Raw genomic sequence first — 10,959 nt, 5'->3', positions numbered from 1 at the left:
ACTCTACTTCCTGGTAAAACTGGAGAAGGCGTTCTTCTGGGAGGGGGAAGGAGGGCCAGCGGTGTTTGCCAGGTGCCTGTGATGTGCCACACTCCCAGGGGAGCTTCTGCAGTCCCATCACTGCATCCCAACAAGCGTGAGGTGATGTTGTCCCCACCTCAGTGAGGTTCCGTGGCCGGTCAGGGTCTCCCTCAGGTCAGTGGCAGAGTCTGGTTCAAACAGTCTGCACCCTCCGGAGTCCAAGGGAGCGTGCTGTGCGGGCTTCGGCTGACGTTTTCCTTTTCAGGGGATGAACAATCAGTATGCCCGCCGGGAGGTCTTCTGCCGGAACACCTGTCACGAGCTCAAACGCTTCTGGGAAAGGGAGATTGGCAAACAGACTTACTATCGAGAGTCGGAGGAACACCGCCTGGGAAGAAGCGCCCTGAGAAAGTAGGTGGCTTCTTTGTGTATTTTTTATTAATTACTTTTTAAAAGTAGACTATTTTCTAGAGCAGTTTTAGGTTCCTGGTAAAACTGAGCAGAAAGTAGGGAGTCCCATAGACCCTCCGTCCCCACACAGCCTCCCCTGCTGTCAACATCCCCGCCAGGGCGATCCATGCGTTACAATCAAGAACCTACCTTGACACATCATTCTCACCCTTCTTTGTCTATTTTTTTCAAAGCAAAATTGATTTCCCCAGAAGAATGCCAGATGGCATGTTAGAATATGTAATTATCTTAATTTTCCATGCAGTCCTGCCGCCATCTATAGTTATGAGCAGTAATTTAAAAAAGCCAAGTTAACAAATGTACACTATAATTCTTATCTTTATGAACGGAAAAATCTCTCCTTTCTGTCACCATGTCTAGCTCGTGAGGGTTACACTAAACTTGGGGGGCGGGTCAGCAGAGCTGTCCGTGAAAAGCAATCAAGCAAAGGAGACAGTGATCAATTCTCAGCACTTGTTTGGGTAAAGACATGAGATGCCCTGTGTGTTCATGAAGGAGGGCTGATGGGCCCTCAGCCCTCTGGTGTGCATCCCTGTTGTCACGAAGTGAGTCCATCCAGTGGAGAGACCAGGGTCGCAGTCATAGTAGAAACTGGCAGCTCACCACACACACACACACACACACACACACATACACACACACACACACACTCACTGCCTCTCCATTGCTGGAGGGAGCCACTCACAGGCCACAGTGAGGGACAGGCCCCTCTGGGTTCTCTGTGCACTCCTGGAACAGCTCAGCCGGTGCCCATTCACTGAGGCCACAGCTTGTGCATGGCTGGCAGGTGGTGGGGCAGGTGCGTGCTGGCTGGACAGCAGGGCTCATGATTCCATTCTGTCTGAGAACATGCATTAATTCACATGAGTTAAACTCATTGTTGCCTTCCAAGGCCCCTCCTAGCCCTAGACGGGAGCCCAGCCTCCTCCACATTTAGAGACCTGCTCAGCCCCGTTCCTGGTCACAGGCAAGAAAAAGCAGGCCGTCCTACCTGCTGAAGCGTCGTGTTAGGGCCTCTCGTCTGGGGATTCTCAGAGTAGCTGAGTTGGGTGTTCAGTCCTTTCTGCAGTCCCTGCCATCCTCCTAGCCCCCAGCCAGGCCACTCAGCAGGCTATACACCAGAGGCCACAGTGAGTTCTGTGCCGTGCGCGTGTCCCCCCAGGGAGCACACAGAAGGCCCCAGGTGGAGTGAAACTGGCCTGAGGAAGATGCAGAAACCAAAGCCTGGAAGTGAGGTGCAAGCCAAGGGGTGAGCAAAGTAGGCCCTGGAGCAAACTGCACAGTTTGTAAAAGAGTTCAAATATATGTCCGTCGATACAACAGAAGACTGCAGGAAATGAGCTCTCTGGGTGGCGGGGTGGCAAGACTTTCACTTATTATTTATCCTTCCCTCCTCTCTTCCACTTTGAACCAGAGAGCCAGCTCCAGAGAGCCTCTGCTCTTGACCACTACTCCGTCTTGTCCATTCACTAAAAAAGGCAGAGTCCCAGCTCATTAGGTTGTTCTGCGGCTTGAACAAGAAAATGTGCCTAAAGCACCCAGCGTGGTGCGTGGCCGAGCTCAGGGCTCAGGGATGTCAGTTCCCCTCCCTCCTCCGCACTCCCACCAATCCAGGACCCATCGAATGTAGCAGCAGCAAGATGCCAAAGGAAGAGCCCTGGCCTTTGGGTCTCTGGATGAGTTAGCAAATCTCTGTGTGCCTCAGATTCCTCCTTGTTATTTTTATCACAGAGAAAGAGACACTAAGAGAAGTAAGAGGGATGCTGAGGGGTTACTGCCTTTTACTAGTGGGGAGCACTTGGTTGATAGTGTTGTTCAAGTGTTCTATGTCCTTACTGATCGCTTGTCTATTTGTTTTATTGATGGCTGAAATATGGGAATTGAAATCTTCAGCCATAATTGCGGATTTGTCGATTTCTTCTGACAGTTCTATCACATTTTGTTCATGTATTTTGAAGCTCTGTTATTACATGAATGTTTAGAATTGTTATATCCTCTTGATGAATTGACCCCTTTATTGTAAAATGACATCTTTCTCTTGGATAATATTCTCTGCTATGAAATCTACTTTGTCTGATATCAATATAACCGCTCCAGCTTTCTTTTTAATTTATTTTTTTACTGTATTGAGGTCATAATGGTTTATAACATTGTGTAATTTCAGGTGTACGTTATTACGTATCAGCTTCTGTATGGACTGCATCATGCTCACCACCAGTAGTCTAGTTTTCATCTGTCACCATACATCCGTGCCCCTTTACCTCTTTTGCCCACCCCCCCAAACCCCTTCCCCTCTGGTAACCACTAGTCTGTTTATCCATGTGCTTGTTTATCTTCCACATATGAGTGAAATTATACGGTTTGCCCTTTTCTGTCTGGCTTATTTCACTTAACATAATACCCTTCAGTTCCATCCATGTCATTGCATGTGGGATAATTTTGCCTTTTTTATGGCTGAGTAGTATTCCATTGTGTATACATACTACATCTTCTTTATCCAGTCATCAGTTGATGGGTACTTGGGTTGCTTCCACTCCTTGGCTGTTGTGAATAATGCTGCAGTAAACATAGGGGTGCATAAGTCTCTTTGAATTGTTGATTTCAATTTCTTTGGATAAATACCCAGTAGTGGGATGGCCGGGTCATATGGTATTTCTATATTTAATTTTTTGAGAAATCTCTGTACTGTCTTCCATAGAGGCAGTACCAGTTTGCATTCCACTAGCAGTGTATGAGGGTTCCCTTTTCTCCACATCCTCTCCAACATTTGTTATTGTTTATCTTGTTAATTATAGCCATTCTACCGGGTATAAGGTAATATCTCACTGTAGTTCTGGGTTGCATTTCCCTAATAATTAGTGATCTTGAACATCTTTTCATGTTCCTGTTGGCCATCTGTATATTTTCTTTGCAAAGATGTCTGTTCATATCCTCTGCCTGTTTTTCTTTTTTTTTTTTTTTTTTGAGGAAGATTAGCTCTGAGCTAACATCTGCTGCCAATCCTCTTCTTTTTGCTGAGGAAGACTGGCCCTGAGCTAATCCGTGCCCATCTTCGTCTACTTTATATGTGGGATGACTACCACAGCATGGCTTGCCAAGTGATGCCATGTCTGCACCCGGGATCCAAACTGGCGAACCCCAGGCCGCCAAAGTGGAATGTGCAAACCTAACCGCTGCACCGCTGGGCCGACCTCTGCTTGTTTTTTGATGGGGTTGTTTGTCTTTTTGTGTTGAGCTGTATGAGTTCTTTATATATTTTGGAAATTAACCTCTTGCCAGATATATGACTTACAAATATTTTCTTTCAGTTGGTGGGTTGTCTTTTTGTTTTGTTCATGGTTCCCTTTGCGGTGCAGAAGCTTTTTTTAGTTCCATTTATTTTTTCTTTTGTTTCCCTTGCCTGAGTAGACATGGTGTTCAAAAAGATGCTGCTAAGACTGATGTCAAAGAGTGTCCTGCCTATATTTTCTTCTAGGAGTTTTATGGTTTCAGGTCTTACATTCAAGTCTTTAATCCATTTTGAGATAATTTTTGTGTGTGATGTAAGATAACGATCTACTTTCATTGTTCTGCATGTGGCTGTCCAGTTTTCTCAACATCAATTATTGAAGAGACTTTCCTTTCTCCATTGTATGTTCTTGGTTCCTTTGTCAAAGATTAGCTGTCCATAGACATGTGTTTTATTTCTGGACTCTCAAGTCTGTTCCATTGCTCTGTGTGTCTGTTTTTGGGCCAGTACCATGCTGTTTTGATTACTGTAGCTTTGTGTGGTATATTTTGAAGTCAGGGATTGTGATGCCTCTAGTTTTGTTCTTTTTTCTCGAGATTGTTTTGGCTATCAGGCTCTTTTGTTGTTCCATATAAATTTTAGAACTCTTTGTTCTATTTCCGTGAAGAATGTCATTGGGATTCTGACTGGGATTGCATTGAATCTGTAGATTGCTTTAGGCAATATGGACATTTTAACTATGTTTATTCTTCCGATCCATGAGCGTGGAATATGTTTCCATTTCTTTATGTCTTCTTCTATTTCTTTTCAATAATGTATTACGGTTTTCATTGTAGAGGTCTTTCACCTCCTTGGTTAAATTTACTCCTAGATATTTTATTCTTTTTGTTGTGATTATAAATGGGATTGTATTCTTGACTTTTCTTTCTGCTAGTTCATTACAGTGTAGAAATGCAACTTATTTTTGTAAGTTGATTTTGTACCCTGCAACTTTGTTGTAGTTGCTGATTATTTCTAATAGCTTTCTGGTGGATTCTTCAGGGTTTTCTATGTATAAAATCATATCATCTGCAAACAGCAAGGATTTGGATTCTCTCTCTCTCTTTCTTTCTTTCTATTATTCTATTTCTTTTATTCCAATTTGTATTCCTTTTATTTCTTTTTCTTGACTAATTACTCTGGCCAAAACCTCTAGTACTGTGTTGAATAGGAGTGGTGAGAGTGGCCACCCTTGTCTTGTTTCTGTTCTCAGAGGGATGGTTTTCAGTTTTTTACCGTTAAGTATGATGTAGGTTTTGGGTTTGTCATATATGACCTTTATTATCTTGAGATATTTTCCTTCTGTACCCATTTTTTTGGAAGTTTTTATCATAAATAGATGTTGGATTTTGTCAAATGCTTTCTCTGCATCTGTTGAGATGATCATGTGATTTTATTCCTCATTTTGTTAATGTAGTGTATCACGTTGATTGATTTGTGGATGTTGGATCATGCCTGTGTCCCTGGTATAAATCCCAGTTGATCATGGTGTATGATCCTTTTAATGTATTGCTGTATTGGATTTGCCAATATTTTGTTGAGGATTTTTGCATCTATGTTCATCAGTGATATTGGCCTGTAGCTTTCCTTCTTTGTGTTGTCCTTGTCTGGCTTAGGAATCAGGGTGATGTTGGCCTCATAGAATGAGTTAGGAAGTGTTCTGTCTTCTTCAATTTTTTGGAATAGTTTGAGAAGGATAGGTATTAAATCTTCTTTGAATGTTTGGTAGAATTCTCCACAGAAGCCATCTGGTCCTGGATTTTGTTTTTTGGGAGGTTTTTGATTACTGTTTCAATCTCTTTACTTGTTATTGGTCTATTCAGATTCTCTATTTCTTCTTGATTCAGTTTGGGAGGTTGTATGAGTCTAAGAATTTATCCATTTCTTCTAGGCTGTCCAATTTGTTGGCATATAGTTTTTCTTAGTATTCTTTTATAATCCTTTGTATTTCTGTGGTATCCATTGTAATTTCTCCTCTTTCATTTCTAATTTTATTTGTTTGAGGTTTCTCTCTTTTTTTCTCAGTGAGTCTGGCTGAGGGTTTGTCAATTTTGTTTATCTTCTCAAAGAACCACCTCTTAGCTTCATTGATCCTTTCTATTTTTTTTTAGTCTCTCTTTTATTTATTTCTGCTCTAGCTATTATTATTTCTCTCTTTCTTCTGTCTTTGGGCTTTGTTTGTTCTTCTTTTTCTAATTCTGTTAGGAGTAGTTTAAGATTACTTATTTGAGATTTTTCTTCTTTGTTGAGGTAGGCCTGTATTGCTATAAATTTCCCTCTTAGCACTGCTTTTGCTGCATCCCATAAGAGTTGGTGTTTTCATTTTCATTTGTCTCCAGGATTTTTTGATTTCTCCTTTGATTTCTTCATTGATCCAGTGGTTGTTCAGTAGTATGCTGTTTAGTCTCCACATATTTGTGACTTTCCCAGACTTTTTTTTGTAATTGGTTTCTAGTTTCACAGCCTTGTGGTTAGAAAAGACACTTGATATGATTTCAATCTTCTTAAATTTATTCAGTTTGCTTTGTTTCCCAAAACATGATCTATTTTTGAGAATGTTCCATGTGCACTTGAGAAGAATGTGTATTCTACTATTTTTGGATGGAATGTTCTGTATGTATCTAGTAAGTCCATCTGGTCTAGTATTTCATATAAGGCCACTGTTTCCTTGTTGACTTTCTCTCTGAATGATCTATCCATTGATGTAAGTGGGGTGTTGAGGTCCCCTATTATTATTGTGTTGCTATTACTTTCTCCCTCTAGGCCTGTTAATAGTGGCTTTATATACTTTAGTGCTCCTGTGTTAGGTGCATATATAGTCATAAATGTTTTGTCCTCTTGGTGGAATGTCCCTTTTATCATTATATACTGCCCCTCTTTGTCTCTCATTGTCTTTTTTATCTTTTTTTTTTTTTAGGAAGATTAGCCCTGAGCTAATTACTGCCAATCCTCCTCTTTTTGCTGAGGAAGACTGGCCCTGAGCTAACATCCATGCCCATCTTCCTCTACTTTATATGTGGGATGCCTACCACAGCATGGCATGCCAAGTGGTGCCATGTCCACACCTGGGAACCGAACCAGCAAACCCCAGGCTGCCAAAGCGGAACATGTGAACTTAACCATTGCGCCACTGGGCCAGCTTCTGTCTCTTTTATCTTGAAATCTGCTTTGTCTTATATAAGTATGGCAACATTTGCTTTCTTTTGCTTGCCATTTGCTTGGAGTATTGTCTTCCTTCTCTTCACACTGAGCCTGTGTTTATCTTTAGAGCTGAGATGTATTTCCTGGAGGCAGCGTATTGTTGGGTCTTGGTGTTTTTGTTTTTTTTTTTTAAAGATTTTATTTTTTTCCTTTTTCTCCCCAAAGCCCCCCAGTACATAGTTGTATATTCTTCATTGTGGGTCCTTCTAGTTGTGGCATGTGGGACGCTGCCTCAGCATGGTTTGAAGAGCAGTGCCATGTCCATGCCCAGGATTCGAACCAACGAAACACTGGGCTGCCTGCAGCAGAGCACGTGAACTTAACCACTCAGCCACGGGGCCAGCCCCTGGGTCTTGTTTTTTAATCCATCCAGTCACTCTGTGTCTTTTGATTGGAGAATTCAATCCATTTACATTTAGAGTGATTATTTATATACAAGGGCTTAATAGTGCCATTTTATCTCTTGTTTTCTGGTTGTTCTATATTTCCATTGTTTCCTTTCCCTTGTATTTCTGACTGCATTTCAGTTTGGTGATTTTCCATCATGGTTTTCTCTTTGTTTATGATTTGCAGCTATGCTCTGATTTTTTGTTCAGTGGTTACCACGAGGTTTGTTTAAAAGATCTCATAGCTGAGATAGTCCATTTTCTGAGAGCCTCTTATCTCCATTAGCCGAAGTAGGCTCCATCCCTCTCCTCTTTCCCATCTAAGTTATTGTTGTCACAAATTGTTCTTTTCTGTGTTGTGAGTTTGCAACTAAGTTGAAGTGTTTATAGTTATTTTTCATGGTTTTCTTCCCTTTATCTTTTATGTTATAATTAAGTGTTTACTAACCTATTCTGGTATAGAGTTGCAATTTTCTGATTCTATCTGTCTATTTATCTCCTTGGTCAAGGTTTTGTAAATTTTTCTTTTTAGTTTCAGATCACTCCAGCTTTCTTTGATTGGGGTTAAGATGGAATATTTTTCCATCCTTTTACTTTTAACCTATTTGTTTCTTCATATTTAAGTGATTTTCTTGTAAGCAGCATATATTAGATATAGCTTTCTAATCCAATTTGACAATTTTTGCATTTTAGTTGGATTTTTACGTCATTAACATTAACTGGTATAACTGAGTTTAAGTCCTCCATCTTGCTTTTTGTCTCCTATTTCTCTCCCCTGTCCTTTATTCCTTCTTTTCTGCCTTCTTTTGGATTAATTAAATATTTGTTATGATTCCATTTTACCTCCTCTGTTGGCTTTGTAACTATATCTCTCTGTGTTATTTTAGTGGTTGCTTAGGATTTATATTTACATCCCTAACTTATCACAGTCCACCTTCAAGTGATATGACATTTCCTGTAGAGTGTGAGACCCTTACAAGGTATAGTCCCATTTCTCCCCTCCTGGCTCTTGTGCTATTGTACAAAGTATCATTTGACTTCCACATACGTTATAATCCCCACATTACATCAGTTTTTGCTTTCAACTGTTGATCATCTTTTAAAGAGATGTAAATAGTAAGAAAAAAATTATTAATATGTACTCACATGGTTACCTTTTCAGGTGTTCTTCATTCCGTTGTGTACTTCCAGATTTCCATATGGTCTGATTTCCCTTCTGCTTGAAGCACTTCTTTTAACATATCATTTAGTGACAGTCTGCTGGTGATGAATTCTTTGAGTTTTTTCATGTCTGAAAACATCCTTATTTCACCTCTGTTTTTGAAAGATAGCTTTGCTGGGTAAAAAATTCTAGATTGCCAGGGCCTTTTTTCTGTATTTTAAAGATAATTTACTTTCAAAGGAAAGTTCAGAGGAGTAAGATTAGAATATTTTGAACAGAAGTGAGAGTTAAAATATGTATATATTTAAATTTGCAAGTCCTGTGCATATCTTTTAAAACCTGAACACACACACACACACACACATTCAGAAAAAAAGGGAAAGAAGCTTCCCTGAACCAACAGACACGGAGATGAGCACTCCGTTTATGTGTGTCTTGTTTCTATTTTCAGGCTCAGAGAAGAATGGAAGCAGAGACTAGAAACAAAGCTGAGACTGCGGAACAATCCAGATGAGACTGAAAAGCGGGCCAATGTTGGCTGAGAGCTTCTTGCTTCGTTGACACAAGAGAATACACAGCACTGAGATCACTCTGCCAGGAGAAGTTCATGCAAATCCCTGAGCCCCTTTGCTATAGAAAACAGACCTCAAGCCACTGTTTCCCCCACCTGCGAGGGGATTTATCTGTAAATCCTTTCCCAGGGCTAAATGGGAATAATTAGCCAAGTCAGTCCTCTGCCTGGGGGCCAGAATGTTATCCCAGATATCCCTAAAGCTGACATTATTTAATATCAAAGCTCCACACAGCATATTTTATTTCTATATAATTGTCTTCTAATTTTGAAATCCAAATATTGTGAATTCTAAGCACACTAGGGGAGATGATCTTCACAGTCATGCTTTAAACAGTGCATAGTAGTTTTCCCCACATTTCTCCTTGGAAATAGTTTTATGTAATCCTATCTCTTGTTTTCTTTTGATGAAAAGAGAAATGCACCTATCGGCAGAAATTAAAACGTTGTAAATAGTCATTAAGAGAAGGTTTGCAAATAAATTGATCTAATATCATTTTTTCTTCGAATGAATGCAATTGGCTTATTTGAAAACATGTTTACCTAGAATCGTTAAATAAGGTCAGGATAATTTTAATAAAACTTGGTTGTCTTGCCATTACTAGTGTGCATGCTCTTCATTTTATTGCTTTACTTTAAATCTCTACATGCTTTCACTGGTTATCTCTCTGTCAGCTCAGCTAAAGTATATCTGGCCACCTCAACAAAGTGTTTGCCACATAGATTCTGGACTTTGAAATGTCACTGTCACTCCCCAGCCATCTCTCAGTTCCCCTTTATAGGACTGCTGCTCCCAAAAGTGCAAATTGCTCCTTGCCAACCATGGCAAGGGAGCAGAGAGATGCATGCTGTAAAGTACCCGATGGTTGTAGGAAGCACCTGCAAGGCCTTACATACACAGGAGCAATGTTACCAGGACACACACAGAGCAAGGCAAGGGCAATTCCAGACAGTAGCGAGTGTAGTGTTCCAGTCCTCTAAATGCCCTGATGTGCCATAAAGTGCTCCTATCCACATCCCTGAGCCCAGAAGCCTTCATCAGGGTGATAAGAGGCACCAAAAGGCAAGAAGTGTTGAGAGATCATTTTCCCAGGTCCCATTCTCATATGATCCAGGAAACAGGGCTCAGAGCCCTCCCTCCCACTACGGTCTCTCATTCAATCTGGGATTCGATCCAGCTAATAAACTATGAATTCCAGCTGGGTTCATTCGAGAGCATTTTTATGAAAGTGAAATTTTTGTCGGGTATAAGAGGAAAATAGGAATTAAATAGAGGGAGAAGAGAAATAGGGCTCACAGGCGGAGAGGCTCTCAGAAGCAAAGGCCTATCATCATGAGCTGTAAAACACTGCCGCTGGAATCAGCTGGAACCTACTGCTGGAATGAAGCAGAGGGAGGCAGAAAATGCAGGGGAAGAGTCATTGTGCACTTACTCGTTCACCACATGCCAGGCTCTGTGCTAGACAACTGGAATACAGCAGAGAAGACCAGAAGCACTGGCTCTGGAGGCTACAGTCTAGGGAAGACGGCAGAAAAGTCAAGGCAATTCAACGTGAGGGACTTTAGCACTGGGAGCCACAGCAGGCAAATGTGCACACCCCATGTGGGGACCCATTCTGGCCTAGGGAGGGCTACTTAAGAACAGGCTAGTTAAGCCCAAGTAAGCAGGATCCAGGTAAAGCTGAGATTCAGGGCTCATGGGTCCGGGCTCTTGAGAGAACACATTCAATAAGGCAGGAATAGGAATGAGGAGAAAGTGTAGGAAGAATCTGTAAGAATCAGCATACAGGGCCTTTTTGGCTGAGAGTTTGAGCTTTTCCCAAGGGCACAGGAAGCCCCTGAAGGGTGTTAGCCAGGGAAATGCCACAATGGCCATGGT

The 10,959-nt window shown here is 41.2% G+C and overlaps 1 protein-coding gene across 1 annotated transcript; it reads left to right on the top strand.

Annotated features, from left to right (window-relative positions):
• The first annotated feature begins 289 nt into the window (after nt 1–289).
• FAM240A (family with sequence similarity 240 member A) lies at nt 290–9,538 on the top strand. The gene is made up of 2 exons (XM_014731550.3): nt 290–432; nt 8,961–9,538. The coding sequence occupies exons 1-2, from the start codon at nt 290–292 to the stop codon at nt 9,049–9,051; spliced, it is 234 nt and encodes a 77-aa protein (XP_014587036.1). The 3' UTR covers nt 9,052–9,538.
• Nucleotides 9,539–10,959: the final 1,421 nt, after the last annotated feature.

The sequence above is a fragment of the Equus caballus genome, chromosome 16 (genome assembly GCF_041296265.1).
Source record: "Equus caballus isolate H_3958 breed thoroughbred chromosome 16, TB-T2T, whole genome shotgun sequence".
NCBI classification, from domain to species: Eukaryota; Metazoa; Chordata; class Mammalia; order Perissodactyla; family Equidae; genus Equus; species Equus caballus.
Note: the sequence above shows the minus strand (reverse complement) of the source record. Positions and strands in the feature narration are given on the sequence as shown.

What these genes read in the sequence shown, in the direction of transcription:
- FAM240A (XM_014731550.3), top strand. Translation starts at nt 290, where the DNA reads ATGAACAATCAGTATGCCCGCCGGGAGGTCTTCTGCCGGAACACCTGT. An exon ending in GGAAGAAGCGCCCTGAGAAA is followed by an intron (nt 433 to 8,960) that starts GTAGGTGGCTTC and finishes TTCTATTTTCAG; the next exon opens with GCTCAGAGAAGAATGGAAGC.